General features: G+C 35.7%; 1 protein-coding gene across 1 annotated transcript; it reads right to left on the reverse strand.

Moving 5' to 3' along the window:
• Positions 1-429: 429 nt before the first annotated feature.
• On the reverse strand, positions 430-16,458 carry LOC125228075 (luciferin sulfotransferase-like). The gene is made up of 8 exons (XM_048132525.1): positions 16,381-16,458; positions 15,237-15,398; positions 14,331-14,462; positions 8,258-8,358; positions 7,278-7,581; positions 6,321-6,415; positions 4,384-4,561; positions 430-1,538 (listed from the first exon to the last, which is right to left on the reverse strand). The coding sequence occupies exons 2-8, from the start codon at positions 15,304-15,306 to the stop codon at positions 1,420-1,422; spliced, it is 999 nt and encodes a 332-aa protein (XP_047988482.1). The 5' UTR covers positions 15,307-15,398; positions 16,381-16,458; the 3' UTR covers positions 430-1,419.
• Positions 16,459-16,784: the final 326 nt, after the last annotated feature.

The following is a 16,784-nucleotide window of genomic DNA, read 5'->3' on the forward strand; positions in this document are numbered from 1 at the left end:
CGGACCGTACGCTTGTTTGCTACCGACGCAGTATAAAAATATGACAATTATGCCACTTAGGTATACACTCATGAAAGTCATAAACTAAACTACTCGCAATAAGATGTAAAAAAATAACAACCCCAATTCATAATTTCGCATAACAGATGATCCGTGGCCAGAAGACTCCAACGATTCGCCGCAAACACTTGTTTACGAACTCCTGCCGGCGTACTATGCTTCCAATTTTATCACTTATCCACGTGGATAAGACATCTGTCTCTCTCATACTGACATACTTGCCAAAACGTGACGGATGTTTTATCCACATAGATAATAAAGTGATAAAATTGGAAGCATAATACGCCGGCTGAAGTCTTCTGCTTATGTCTTAGTAAGTATCTAGAGGTATAAATGCATACAAAATAAAAATAGAAAATACAAAAGGGATTATATGATACAACATTTTATTATTATAATACTAAATAGATTTAATTATATAAGTAACTAAAACTAAAATTAAAAGCTAGTTAATATTTATTTTGTGTTAATTTCTAAAATAGACCCTTGAGGAATTGTATATTGTATTTTTTACTAAACTAATATACTTAAACATTTTTCCTTCTTTTACCTCAGAAATGAGTGGTACAGTCGAGTTCATAAATATGTGTAAGTACATTTCTTCATCGTAACTCGTTCAATAAGGTAAAAAAACGTACACATATTTATGTACTCGACTTACGGGTTCGAATAGCACACTGTTTTTTTCCTAGGTTCACAGAAAGACACACTCAAATATTTTAACAAAGAGCATTCTGCAAGTCTAGCTGAGATAAAACTCTGCTTGCAAGTATAATAAAGCCGCAGTTATTGTGTGTAGAGTCCAATGCGTCAGTTTAACGGCTCGTTTAAACCGATTTTGTGGCTTTTCACGCGTAACGGCAGTCGTAAACGTAAATATATTCGGTGTGACGCGATACATTACGTACTTATTTACAATTGTATGAAGCTATATAGGTTTCATCAAAAACTATTATAACTCCGTAAAAGACAAAGTCTAAAAAAATATGCTGGTTTAGATCGCGCCACATATTTAGTTGATGATCGGTTTTAACACATTCTATGAGTCGGCTATTATCGGTATTTCACCACCCCCTTTCTTCCCGTGGGTGTCGTAGAAGGCGACTGAGGGATAGGGGTAAATTGTGGCGTAGGCGAGAGGCTGGCAACCTGTCACTTTAATGTCACAGTTTCGTTTTCTTTCGACCCCTTATTTGCCAAGAGTGGCACTGAAACTTGAGTAGTTTCATGTGCTCTGCATTCCCCTTCATGGGATACAGGCGTGATTGTATGTTGCATGCTATGAGTCGGCTGCATTCGTAGGATCGTATAGTAAGTCCATACGAAGTAATATATGTCTATATTGTCTATGGATATATATTATTGGGAGGTATGATCGGGGAAGCGCAGGTCGGAGCCAGCGAGGTGTTCGCTTATCCAGCGCTGCGCCTGCGCTGCCATCTCCTCATCAAAATGCTCGCGCCATCCTCCCGCTTCACCTGAAATAATATTCGCTTTTTTATTCTCTAGCCCATCTATTTAGTCCATAACTTTCACTGTCACATAATAGCCCAGGTAGGCTTAGCACAACTTGCGTTCTTGCGCGCGAGTCCATACATCAAACGCTGTAAAATATGTATTGAGACGGAGGAGTAAATAACACACGTAAGCTAGTTCTAAGACTGAACTTTATTCTCCTACCCACATATATGAATATATATGACATCTCCTTTTTATAAAAAAAAAAAACAATTAAATTCACAGGAAATATATGCATGCTAAATCCAAAAAACGTATCTCTTAAATTATTGAATTAAATGCAATCGATAGGTATATATATGTCGCAGTAAGATAGATAAAGCCGTTATATAGTTATAACCCTAGGAATATAATTATACGTCGTAACATAGTTAAACGAAAGCGATTAATTGCTATCTTACTAGGAATATAACTATAATACTAAACTAGTTTAGTCATATAGTTATATGACTGGATTCAGTTTAGTGAAATAATTGTAGGCAGGAGTGCAGCGGTGCGGCGGAGGTATAGTTATAACCCTAGGGATATAAGGGTGCGATTCAGAACCATCTTACTAGGAATATAATTATAATACGGTATTTAAAATTGCAAACGGGACTTAATCGCGTATTACTATGTATTAAGTCCCGTTTGCAATTTTAAATATGTGTAAAAATTGTGAAAGTTTAAATCAGTGTTTTATAATACGTATAGCGGGCCGATTTGGAATAACAACACCGTCACTGACGTTAGAACAAAGTTTATTTTGTATCGAACATAGTACACAAGGTTTGGTTACTAAACAAACGAATCCAAGCTATATTAGTTAAAACGTAACAGTTAGGGCATGCTCCCGGTATTTCCCGGTTCTTGATTTCCCGGGAAATCCCGGTAATTTAATCGCGGTAAGCAAATTTAAACCCAACATTCAAAATGACAAGGTTGTAATTAGGTACGAGTTCAATTTGTTATGACTTATGATAAACATTAAGATTAAACTGACAAACAACGTCAAACTCGTAACGAAAAAAGTATCGTCCAAGTAACCAGCCAGTATTAATACCCCTAAATACTGAAAAAGGTAAGCAACCTCTAGCAATGCGATACACACGTCGCATTACGAATACAATAGAATGGGCACGTAAAAAATAACTAATAATACAAATTAAACAATAAATATTACCCCCATCAAGATATAGCTCAATCGATTCTACTCTCGATTCTGAACAAACTGATTTCAGGTTTTTAGTGTTAAGTGAAACACGGTGTATAACTATATTACTTAACTAGAGACGTATTATAATTATATCCCTAGACTAAGTTTAATCCAGTGATATACTTATATAACTAAACTAGTAACGTATTATAATTATATTCCTAGTAAGATGGTAAGGAATCGCTTTCGTTTAGCTATGTTACGGCATATAATTATATCCCTAGGGTTATAACTATACCTCCGCCGCACCGCTGCACTCCTGCCTACAATCATTCCACTAAACTGGATCCAGTCATATAACTATATGACTAAACTAGTTTAGTATTATAGTTATATTCCTAGTAAGATAGCAATTAATCGCTTTCGTTTAACTATGTTACGATAACTATATAACGGCTTTATCTATCTTACTGCGACATATATATGACAAGTATGGACTCGCAGGCGAGAGCGCAATTTGTGCTAGACCGCCAGTTCAATTTAGATTCCATAGACTCTCTAACCGTTCTTACACCTTGCCCCAGTAGTCTGGCTCTCTCGCGCCAATACGCAAGAGCGATAGAGATAGTTATCTACGAGCGTTTCGTTTCGTGAGCGTTTGTGCATTCGGCTACGCACGCTTGTCAGGTGCCGTAGCCGAATGGCACTTCTGCGACGCGAAACGAAAACGAAACGCCGCGATAGGTTAGTCTAGCTCTGTCGCGCCAATACGCACGAGCGATAGAGATAGATATCTACGAGCGTTCCATTTCGTGAGGTTTGTGCCATTCGGCTAAGTACCCAGGCGCGGTATCTGCGATCCATCTATGACACGACACGGGCACAGTATAATAAAGAGTACTGTCGTACAGTATGGCCACTCCTGCTCCCCGCTGAAAGTGCCGCCCACCCCCTCTCAGTTACCTGTTTACGTGTTGTGAGTCGATTCATATTTATATAAAAGGCGTTCACTACATATTACAGTTTAACGACTCTTTTAATTTGATCGCCAGGTGTGACACGGGAGGCTTAATCTTTTGTTTACGTTTTAGTATTATTTGGAAACGGCGAGTTTAACAACTTTTTAAGTCACCTGAGCCTTAATCATCTTTAGTATTATTTGGGCGAGAAACTAGCACAGGGGGGTTACCATGACGTGCTAAAGCCGTTCAGTTTAGGTTGAGAGAGAGGGACGGAGCTATGTTAACTGCTATAGCTGTGTCCCTTTCTCTCAACCTAAACTGCCGGCGTATCATGCTGCCAATTTTATCACTTATCCACGTGGATAAAGCATCCGTCACGCTTTAGCAAGTATGTCAGTGTGAGAGTGACAGATGTCTTATCCACGTGGATAAGTGATAAAATTGGCAGCATGATACGCCGGCTGAACGTCTTTAGTACGTCATGGTAACCCCCCAGATAGAGCTATAAGTATAAACGGACAAAGCTGTCATTGTTTGGTTTTAAAATAAATAATGAATGGTATCTATTGAGATCATTTTGCCAGGTTCAAGATAAATGGTTTCTGAGACTATAATATATAGCATAGTAAATATGTATATGGCTGCCTTGATATAATAATCGGACAAGCTATTTAACATGTTTTTTTTTTTATTAAAAATATACGTTACCTTTTCTAATAAAACCCTCAGAATCGGGGTTACCACTCTTATTCATCCAGTTCGGGTTCACAGACTCGTTTTTCCTGAAGTTCTTAATATTCAAGTGTTCTGTTAGTTCGGCGATTTGATCATCTGTTAACTTCTTGTCAAGGAAATCTGCCACCCGTTTGATATATAAGGGTATATCCTGAAACATGAAGCTATGAGTAACCGTGACATAGTTTCGTAATCGTGCACAAAAAGTCCTATCAACCATCATCATCATCATTATCTTGCCCTGTTCCCATTATTTGGGGTCGGCGCAGCAGATTTTCCTCCTCCATTCCTCTCTATCAGCCGTCATTTCCATACTTCACTTTCACTCTCATATCATTGTTCACACATTCCATCCATCTTTTCTTAGGCCTTCCACTGCCGTTGTAACCATCCACCTTCATCTTTATCACTCGTTTTATAACATTGCTTTCATCCCTCCGCATTACATGCCCATACCATGCTAATTTGCTTCCTCTCACCTTCTCTGTCACTGGCGCTACTCCCAGGCTTCCCCTTACATACTCATTCCGAATTCTATCCCGTCTTGTCACACCACACGTCCATCGCAACATTCTCATTTCATTCACAAAAGTCGACCTATCAACCAGCGGAGGTATTTTCAAAATTCTGTTCGTTTTATCGCTATACTTATCCGTGAAATAAAACTATGAAAAGGGATTATATCGCGTACCTATAATTAACTAGCTTTTTCCCGCGGCTTCGCCCGCGTACTAAAAGTAATATTATTCAAATTTTGGACCCCCATTTCACTCCCCTAGTAGGTGAATTTTGAAAAATATTTTCTAAGTGCTCCTCTACCTTACAAGGAAAGGAACCTACATGCCAAATTTGGAATCTCTAAAATCAGCGGTTTCGGCTGTGCGTTGATAATTGATATGTCAGTCAGTCAGTTTCTTATTTTATATAGGTATTTAGCTGAATTTATAAAACATTCCCACGTTTCGCACCCTTTATAGTACAAACAGTGTAAAAAAAAACATTGTAAATCTAAATAAAATAATTACACATTAGCATTGCCATCCAACGTGGCAATCGGCCAACCTTCTGGGCACACTGCCAATTAGTGGCAGCGACTTGAGCGAAGTTTTTTATTTATTAAAAGGTTTTATATTTAGTTTTAATTTTAGGTTAAGTTTAATAATAAAACTACCGTGAGACACTGACATATTAAACATGTAAAATCTGTCTGTCTGTCTGCGTCGGGATACCATCGGCATCGCGCGTGCTCAATGAAAATGCTCCTCGTTACGGAGCGAAACATGTCGAGCGACCTTCGACAATGTTACGTGATATCCAGAATCCAAACTTTAATAGAGAAGATGGCTTTACTTTACCACCGGCTTGGGATCCAGTAGTAGGTATACATCTGATAATGGAACAAGCACGACGAAGGCTGTGAGGCATTTGTGTCGTATGGTGTTGGACATTTTCAGTTTGTTTTTGTCAATTTTGTGTATGTGGGTAGCTTTTGCGCATTGTAATTTTTCCTCAGTCACCCGTTGACCACGAACTCTGTAAAGAGTTCGAAACGTCGGGATGAATTTTAAATTCATTATACGCGATTTAATCCGTTTCCATAGTTTTATTTCAATGTTACGTGAGTTATCCGATTAAACATGTTTAATAAGTTTAAATTTTTTTTATGATGTAGGTATATTTTGTATGTGTCTTTGCTAATAAATTATACAGCTTCCAATTTTATCACTTATCTACGTGGATAAAACATCTGTCACTCTCACACTGACATATTTGCCAAAACGTGACAAATACTTTTATCACATAGATGAGTGATAAAATTGCAGGCATAATAGGCCCACTGAAAGTATTCATTTATTTTTATTTCTATGTTTATAGTTGTACAAAATATTGTTTGTTTTTTAAATAATTACCCTTATCATATCTTCGTAGAATATGAATTCCATATTTGGATGATGGCGGAGCTGCCACGCTTCTTTTACATGCGCTAAACATGGGGAATAGATAACTGAAAGAAGTTATTAATAAAATATTAAAACCTTTCGATACACATTGCCGATTAAGGAAACAGTAAATACATAATTAAAAAAAAAAACAATTGAAATACGTTGGTGCTTGCAGATTGACTACCATAACTAATACATACCTAAATATTATGCTGCGTTTGTATTCATTTAATTAGTTTCATTAGAGCATATGTATATTATTATGTACCTAAGTGTAGTACAATAAAGTAAATAGTATTATTATCTATCTTTTCACGAAGTAAACATGTTTAAATATAAGTTTTGAAATGTAAATAAATCAATAGATTTTTTTTAAATCAATAGTCGTAGTCGGTCTTATCAGTGTAAAAACAATATTTTCCAGGTAATAATGATAAAAATAAAACAAAGGGCAATCAAATGATTCCTTTCAATAATCATTCTATTGTTATAGTAAATACTTTAATATACAAATAAAGTAATCTCAAAGGATTAAATATAGATCATGTTCTATTTGACCGAAGCGATAGCGACTCGAGCAATTTGCTTTTGTATGTCCGGATGTACAGGGGGGTTACCATGACGTACTAAAGACGAGTTTGTTGAGAGAAAGGGACACAGCTATAGCAGTTACATAGCTCCGTCCCTCTCTCTCAACCTAAACTGAACGGCTTTAGCACGTCATGGTAACCCCCCAGGTCGCAATTCTTAACCGGTTCTCGTGAAATTTTGTGAGCAGATTCCACAAAAGGCAGATTTTGGAAATTATTCAATGTTGGAGTCTAACAATGAAGGTTGCATTTACCAGTTGATGTGGTAGATTTTTGTTTGGCATGGATGCTTACATTCTATATTTGTTTAAATAAGTAGAACACGATAACTTACCCAAATCATTGAAGAAAAGAGTCCAAAACGTTTTAAAGTCTGTTTTAATGGTCATCAGTCTCCTTGCGAACTGGTAAAGGGATACAACTACGTCCCTAGGGTCGCGGGCTATGTACACTACTTTAGTTGTGTCCAGTAGATTTGAGGGCAGGAGCGAGAAGGGAAAATGAGTTTTTATGAACCGGGGCGAAGGTGCTTCGTTTACAGCGTCCATGGTGTAAACGGGTTCAGATACTTCTCCGTTCACCCTTGACTGGATTAAATTTACAGACATTTCTCCTCTGAAATAAACATATAAGTATGTCTTTAAGTAAACACGTACTGAAACTACACGTGGTACTATTTTTCTGTACTAGTAATTATTAATTTACTTGACTTAAGTATAGAAACAACTAGGGAACAAATCAAATTATTTTATTGGCGGGCGTGTGGTCTAGTGGTAAAGACATTAGCCGCGTAAGCTGAAGACCCGGGTTCGTTTCCCGGCTCGGCCACCAGTGGGCCTTGCCGTTTTTCTTTCGTTTATGATATCTATTACAATTTATTAAGTATAGAAACTTTAAAATCGTATAATGTTTTGCGCTACACGTACGAGCAACAATACAATACAATACAAATACACTTTATTGCACACCTCAATACACGAAACAACATAGCAAGTATAAACAACAACTTAAGAGGTAAAACAAGAGGCGGTCTTATCGCTAAAGAGCAACATAAATCGTTGTGTTTAAATTTGGTTAATAAGGTACTATCAGCATCATAAGTGCATGGAGAAATTATGAATGAATTCATTGATAAATTCGCCACTGTACTTTTGCAGCTGATAGTACTTTGCACGAGATTTTCAGGTATCTTTTCGGCTGCTCGCGTTTGTTAATATTGATAAGAATTACGAAAGGCGGCATCGGTATTTTCTGAACATCAAAGCAGTGAGCCTTCTATACTTGTACTATTATGTATTATGTGTTAATACTCACTCTAAAAACATATATCGTTTCCATCAAAGGGCTTTTCGAAGCCTTCTCGTAATCACATCCATTCGCAACTTGCCAGACCAGCTCTTGTGTAAGCGTTGTTCCTGTTAATCATAATAAATACATACATTACATAATAATAACCTTTTAAGTGGGGTGATGTACGGCGTTCCGACTGGTTCCATATATGGCCCTGTAGGCTACATTATGCATGTGAACAGCATGAGTAACGTGGTCCTCGACTGTTCCACCTATATGTATGCAGACGACACATGCATAATGTACGCAGACAAGGACATAAAAACTGTTGAAAAATGTATCCAGAATGATTTTACAAACATAATAAAGTGGTCCCATGACAACGGAATCATTCTAAACCTGGATAAAACTAAATGTATGTTAATTAAGTCACCTTATCTACCGGTCCCAAGTGATGACATAAAAATAATAGGACACACCTACGCCTGTTTACATAAGAATCAAATAGATTGTAAATGTTCCAGTATACAATTCGTAGAAACATACAAGTACCTAGGTCTTACCATAGATACCAAGTTCAGTTGGGGCACTCACATTGAGATAGTATGTAATAAACTAAGAGCAATAATGGCAAAATTATATAGTTTAAAAAGTATTGTAAACCGGAAAATAATGCACACTTTATATTGGCTGAGTCTGTAATATGTTATGGCTTAAACGCGTACGGGCGAACGTTTAAAACATATCTTGATAAAATACGTAACATCCAAATTAGAATAATTAAAAATATACTTGTAGACAAAACCACTAAAACTAACTGTAAACAAAATTATTTGTTATTATATAAAAAGTTAAATATATTACCAGTTCATGAAAAAGTTAAGTACCTAATATGTTTAGAGAACTACGGCCTTGATAGTTTTAAAATATGTAGAAAAACAATTCGTAATTTTAGGCTAAGCACAAAACGGAAATATGTACAATATAATGCTAATAATTACTACGGCCAAAGAACTCGCAAATACATAATACCTAAGATTCTCAATCAGCTAAACAGTTCAATTGATCGATGTAATAGTAAACAGATGTTTAAAAAAATATTAAAGTCAACACTATTAGATAATATAACTGCCTAAGTAGTGGATTTTCAGTTAACATATCATGTCATGTAAATATTAGTGGGTAAGTAGGAATGCGTAGATATTTCGTTTCACGAGAGCGACATGTTGCAGATCGTAAGAACATATAAATAAGGTTCATAGACACTGCTGTCGTGAGACGAAGTACCTACGCAAACGCATGTTAGTTGTAAGTTGCATTGTGGTTTGTGGTAAACAACTTAATTAAGGTAAAATATGTTTGAGAGCGCACTATTCGCCAACAAACTGGTTCCAGTTTGGCGAAAAGAAAAAAATGTAATATAGTCATAAGTTTTTTTGAAATAAATAAATAAAAAAAAATAAAAAGTAACCACGTATTTGCGGCGTTTACAGTGGAGACTTTAGGCCTTGGTGTCAGGATGCGCAAACTTTGTTCAAGGATTTAAAGAAGAGGCTCCTTGACACCAGGGATCCTAGGGCTGGTTCGTTCCTGGGGAAGCAGATTGGTTTCCATCCAGCGGGGAAATGTGGCCAGCATTATGGGCACTTTTCCGCAGGGATCAGATTTGATTTGGGTGATTTTTGGGTTTACTTTATAAGGGAGATTTTAGATATTAAGACTGATTAAAGTGTGATTGTATGGTGTAATTGACAACGTTTCAAAATTTTCAATGTCCCTAAATCGAAAACCATTTCGAAATATACGCCTGTAGATCACATAAATCATTTTTTTATTTTTTTTTCCGCAGTTTTAGTATAAAAAACCTTAAAAATAGTTTAAAGGGGAAGTGACGTCAAATAGCTGATTTAGAGCTGCCACTATATCAAAGAAATCTTCCAGTTAGGATGTCACTTGAGTTTGACAGTGAAACTTATCACAGTTCGTAGCAAAGATATTTAAAAAATCATGGCTTAGTCTATGATTCGTAGTCATTCACTAGTGGTTGACAGTGACACTTGATAGTCAGACATACCGGACTGTTTAAGCTGACTGTTAAAACTTTTTTTTTAGGAATGATTTTGTCGTTTTCTTAGGTGTATGAAACAACACATGTGACGTCACGAAGCTGTGTCTTGACGTTTGTAACTTACGCTCTTTCTGCTCGAAGCAGTAATAAAAAGGGAATTTCTCATTAAAATAGCAGTTGTTGGAAAAATAAAAAAATACGTGTATCTTTTAGTATTGAGTTCTTTCAAACCAAACAATAAAAACCGGCCAAGAGCGTGTCGGGCCACGCTCAGTGTAGGCTTCCGTAGTTTTCCGTATTTTTCTCAAAAACTACTGAACCTATCAAGTTCAAAACAATTTTCCTAGAAAGTCTTTATAAAGTTCTACTTTTGTGAATTTTTTCATATTTTTTAAACATGTGGTTCAAAAGTTAGAGGGGGGGGACGCACTTTTTTTTCCTTTAGGAGCGATTATTTCCGAAAATATTAATATTATGAAAAAACGATCTGAGTAAACCCTTATTCATTTTTAAATACCTATCCAACAATATATCACACGTTGGGGTTGGAATGAAAAAAAATATCAGCCCCCACTTTACATGTAAGGGGGGTACCCTAATAAAACATTTTTTTCCATTTTTTATTTTTGCACTTTGTTGGCGTGATTGATATACATATTGTTACCAAATTTCAGTTTTCTAGTGCTAACGGTTACTGAGATTATCCGCGGACGGACGGACGGACGGACGGACGGACGGACGGACGGACGGACGGACGGACAGACAGACATGGCGAAACTATAAGGGTTCCTAGTTGACTACGGAACCCTAAAAAGTAGTACTCAAAAATATGAAATGTTGTCAATTGCTTTTGTATTTATTTAATATTATGTGAAATGCATTACATAATTATATTCAACCCCGTATTCCCAATAGGTGAATGCAGAGCTCATGAAACTGCTCAAGTTTCAGTATCACTGGAATAATAAATATATCATCATTGTCACTTTTCAATCACATTTACTTTCATGAGACATACATATCTACCTACATTTTCTGTACCTAATTTAGATATTATAGAAACACATTTTTATACTACATTAGCAACTAGATTAATGTCTAAATTGGCACAATAAATGATTGTTTTCCATATAATTTTACTTAAGAACTTTACTTTTTTTATTTATAGGTTTTGGGTATTAAAAGTGCATGATGCCTACGTATTTTTGACAAAAAATTTATGACTTTTTTTTTAATTTTGGACACTGGAAACGCTGTCGGCGATGTAGTGACGTCATATGATTCAGATGATTGTCGAATCATAAATGACATTTCGATACCTTTGGGTTCAATTGGCGTAAAGGACAAAATGCAGGTTTTCAGGAGAAGCAAAAAACAACTTTTTTTTTAGAAAAATGTTTATATCTTTTTTGTTTTTTGACCTATATTTGTGACGTATATAGAAAAATATGTAGATTTTTAGCATCCTTAACCTAGTGTAGCACCTGTAGTGATAAACTAAACGGTTTAGAAGTTAGATGGTTGTAAAGGACATGTCAAAATGCTATGAACGTCCTTTACACCCACGATTTTTTTGAACAATTAGAGTTGATAGGGTCGTAAATGACGGTCTTAGATGATTTTTATACAAATTCGGGGCGTAAATGTAACCGGAATGGTACAAATGGCAACTGTTTTTAGCTTAGTTTACAATTGAAAAACTTGAAAAATGTATCAAAACGTAGTTAATATGCCATAGAATAGCCACAATAGTGTTACAGTGTATATTTATCTAAATATTTAGCAAAGACAAAGAACAAGACTATTTTATACCCAGTTTTGCAATAAAGAAACAACATTTGCTTAAAAACTATCTAGTATTTTGGAAAGTTATTATTTTAGTACTCGCCGCTGTCTCAACTCTCAATAAGTTACGCAGTCAGTATTTAATTCTAGCAGGGAAACGCTTTCGTAGTTTAAGTACATATAAAAACACTAATGGTAATCACGTAAACTTTAATCAGCAACTGTGAATAGTAGACTATATTAATACGACAGTAATTTTAAGTCTAAAGTAGAAAGAAGTTCTCAGAATAACTAAGAGTTAAGTACCAATTTATAAACGCAAGTTAGGACGCGTATACAAACTGTGACCAACTAATAAATAATAGTAACTGTAGTCAAGACTACCTACTATGTTGATTCATATTTTTGATAATTTTAAAACAGAAGATTGTTATTTAGTCTTTAACCTGTTAAATAAGAATAATCTTAATTATGAGTTCAATCCTAGAAATATTATAGTCAATGCTTTAAGTACCTGTGGGTACATAGCCAAGTCACCAAACGCTAACGCTCATTCGCTAGCGAAACGCACTTGTTATTGTCGCACTAAATATTAGTATAGTCTACTGTTAAAGTTTACTGGCGGCGTAACTGAATGGCAATCGTCGACGCCATGTGCAGTCTGGTGCAATACGCAAGAGCGATAAAGATATATAGCTACGAAATACTTAGATATTATCGTGAGCGTTTGTGCATACGTTGTGGGTACGTACCCTGATTACCATAATGTTTTTTTTAATTACCTACATCTCGTCGCAGTATACAACGAAAGCGTTTCCCTGCTAGAATTAAAGGCTGAATGCGTAACCTACTGACTATTCAACAGCGGCGAATACTAAAAAAATAATTTTGAGCTTGTTGCCAAAGTATTAGTAGATCGTTTTTAAGCAAATATTGTTTCTTTATTACAAAACTGGATATAAAATAGTCTTGTTCTTTTTTGTTTCTAAGATAGCTTAGATAAATAATACACTGCATTAAACTAATGTCTAATATATATTCTATGCCATATTAAGTACGTTTTGACACATTTTTCCAGTTTTTAATTGTAAACTTAGCACAACATTTGTACCATTTCGGTTACAATTACGCCCCGGTTTTTGTATAAAAATCATCTAAGACCGTCATTTACGACCCTATCAAATCATGGGTGTAAAGGACGTTAATAGCTTTTGACGTGTCCTTTACAACCATCTATCTTCTAAATCGTTTAGTTTATCACTACGGTTGTTACACTAGGTTAAAGATACTCGTAATCTGCATATTTTTCTTATACACGTCACAAATATAGGTCAAAAAAACAAAAAAGTGGGTTTATCTTTCTCTTGGAAACCTGCATTATATGTCCTTTACGACAATTGAACCCAATGATATCGATTACAGTTGCGGATAAAATATTTTTAGTGCTGGTCGTAAAGGACGAAGAACAAAAAAACTTGTCCTTTACGCCCAACTTTACCACGCTACTATAGAAAGTGATCCTTAAAAAGTAAGGGCTTAAAGGGCAACAATATATATCAAGGTGACTTACGACTATATTTTTATTTGTAGATTTCCTTTACGACATAAATAATAATTTATAATTAATGACTTGATATTTACGCCCCTTCAGAAAAGCTATTTTTGCAAGTCCATAGTAGAAAATCTTGGTCGTAAAGGCAACTTTTTAAGAGATATCGAAATTTTAACTACACAGATCGATAGCGCTTGAAATTCTGAACAAAACTGTATATATAACTCATTTTCGCCGAAATGTCCTTTACGCCAATTGAACCCAGAGGTATCGATTTGTGTCAGAAAATGTTGTTTTCCAGCAGAATGATGACAAGCACAGATAATCTATAGACTAACATGGCTGATGTTGTTTTTGCCTGATTAAATAAAAGTATATTTTAAATATCTTTTGCGGTTGTCAAGTCACAAAAAATATGGCAATATATTTTCCAGTTCATTGAACAGTAATTAATAATATAAGAGAGACTTTAGAAAAGGGTCAAGTAGCCTATTGGAAATGCCATTGGGCTACGGGGCCTGAGATAGGTATTAAAGACATTTTCTTCTACAGTCAACCGACCTGAATCCTACTCCACTGTAGAACCCTTGCACAGCAAAATTCAAAGTGACTGCTATAGCAAATAAAGCACGGTGTCAATACGACAGGGTTCTAGAGTGGCCTAGGATTCTAAATATGTAACTGTACATTACCCGAGCGAGGGTACCCAGTGACCCACACGTCATCAGGACGAGCAGTCATGTTCAAGACGTTATCAGCAAGCTCCTTGTAGCCAGCAGGCATGAGGTAACCGGTATCGCTCGACGGGCCGTAGAAACGGTAGCCTGCAAAATAGTACTGTATTTATTTATTTATTCAAACTTTATTGCACAAATTTACAAAAAAAAGAGTACAAATGGCGGACTTAACGCTTTGAGGCATTACTTTGTGTTACAAGGTAGCAAAATTATTTACGGCGAGGAGTACATTGAATTTTGAACCAAGAAAAGGATTCCATGATTACATTCTGAGCGTGTCGATGGATCCTAAACTATTTTTTATCCTCAGAGTAAGCGTTAAAGCTTTTTGCATGTGGCAATTTTTGTATGAGAACAGCAAGTGTTGCTATGATTCAAAAAAAATGTTGCCAGGCTGTAATCAGTTTCAAAATGTAATCGATGATGTATACAGACTACGCAATTAATAGACAAAAAAGTTGTAATTTATTCATCATCATCATCATTTCAGCCATTAATTGCCCACTGCTGAGCATAGGCCTCCCTTCGTGTACGCCACTTATCCCGGTCCTGGGCTAATCTCATCCAGAAGTGCCCCGTAGTTTTTCGGATGTCGTCCACCCAACGAGCCAACGGATGTCAGGCGCTTCTTACATCCGATAACGGCCACCATATATTTACTGCCACCAATTTATTATGATTACCCTTGTCGGTATGATAATAATATTTTACACTGGCTACATAAAGTCCAAACAAAAAAAGTGTCAAGCTGGATTTTTTATAAAATTGCATTTATTTCTTGAAAACGCCTTCGTAACGAGTCTATCTCAGAAGTAAAATCACCAAATACAATCTTGATATTTTTAAAGAATTATGACTTACCTTCGAAATACCCTTTTAACGGCCCATATTTTATTGGATCCAATTCTTCAATTTTTACTTTTTTCTCCATTTTGTCGAAGTTGTTATAATATCAACACGAATTAGTCTTTGTTTTGCTTCTTTAGTAGGAGTTCATCATATGTTTGTCCTAAAAATGTGACTCTAGAGGAAAGAGGCACAATTTAAGATTAATGAGGAGGCACAGTGACATTTTAGCCCGCCAGGCGTCGCCTGTGTAAGTGTCTAGACTGTCACTGTCATTCATATGTGAGAGAGAGAAAAAATATATATCATCTTCTCGCTCTCACGTATGGACTAATAGGGTGGCGCCATCTGTCATAACCTTTGAGTGTGCCTCCTCACTGTAAATGTAAAAGTAACAGTGCTGTCACTGCTCAATAGATGACATGCTCCTGTCACATTTATTCTCAACTAGCGACCCGCCCCGGCTTCGCACGGGTACTATACCTATACATGTAAACCTTCCTCTACAATCACTCTATCTATTAAAAAAAACCGCATCAAAATCCGTTGCGTAGTTTTAAAGATTTAAGCATACATAGGGACATAGGGACACAGAGAGCGACTTTGTTTTATACTATGTAGTGATGTGATGACTTAAAATTGAAAGAGGCATCTACTGAGACACTATCGAGAATATTTGGAGAATATACCTTATTTTTTTATTTACATACATAGGTAAAAAAAATTGTAGCGAGGTATTTCGACGGACCACCTATTTATTTCTTACACGACTGATGACGTCAGTATACGATGACAATATAAGCCAACTTTTGTAAATGTGTGAACAATAAGAGGTGCTCATGGATTTTTATCATTGGTACCTTTAGTCGATGGGTAACTTGCAAGATTTCGAGGTAACAAAAATATCAAACATGATACCATGATACCCTATAATATACCTTCAATGCCGGCCGTATTCATGTAAATATATTGTACTGTATAGTGTCATTAATAAAATTAGTTAGTTTTAGTTTGTTACTTTATTGCAGTTCCCCTTACAGGGTTTTGTTGAGTCATTACCATTTATAAGATCTTTTGTACACACAGAACAATGATTAAATAAATAATACTAATCACAAAGGTACACTGCAAATTAAAAGAAAAACATTCATTCACTAACCTGAAGTCCTAATTAGTAACTTTTTTATGTGTTTGTGTGCGCGGCTGTTAAACGAAATACAATGTTAGAATGATTATTTTCCCAAGGGCCATTGTTATTTATTTAAGCCTATAGATTAATATCTGTTAATTACAAGATAAAGAAAAAAGTCATCTAGATGTCAATAAAAAGTAAATGGAAATATGAATCAGATAATACATAGAGAAATAAGTAATAGAAAGTTCACTTCAAAAAAAATTAAAATAAGTACCTACTTATATTTGTTTTTTTTATAGCAAACTAATAGTTGTGTTTTAACGAGTGTGGAATTGAAAAACGAGCAAGTGAAAGGATTCTATAGTTGAACCACGAACGAAGTGAGTGGTTTGAGAATAGAATCCTGAAATTTGCGAGTTTTTCAACAC

The sequence above is a fragment of the Leguminivora glycinivorella genome, chromosome 7 (assembly GCF_023078275.1).
Source record: "Leguminivora glycinivorella isolate SPB_JAAS2020 chromosome 7, LegGlyc_1.1, whole genome shotgun sequence".
Classification (NCBI taxonomy): Eukaryota; Metazoa; Arthropoda; class Insecta; order Lepidoptera; family Tortricidae; genus Leguminivora; species Leguminivora glycinivorella.

Coding starts and splice junctions, on each gene's coding strand:
- LOC125228075 (XM_048132525.1), bottom strand. CDS start 15,306: ATGGAGAAAAAAGTAAAAATTGAAGAATTGGATCCAATAAAATATGGG. Junction 8,359..14,330: donor CACTGGGTACCCTCGCTCGG/GTAATGTACAGT, acceptor TATGATTAACAG/GAACAACGCTTACACAAGAG. Junction 6,416..7,277: donor TCTTTTCTTCAATGATTTGG/GTAAGTTATCGT, acceptor AACTTCTTTCAG/TTATCTATTCCCCATGTTTA.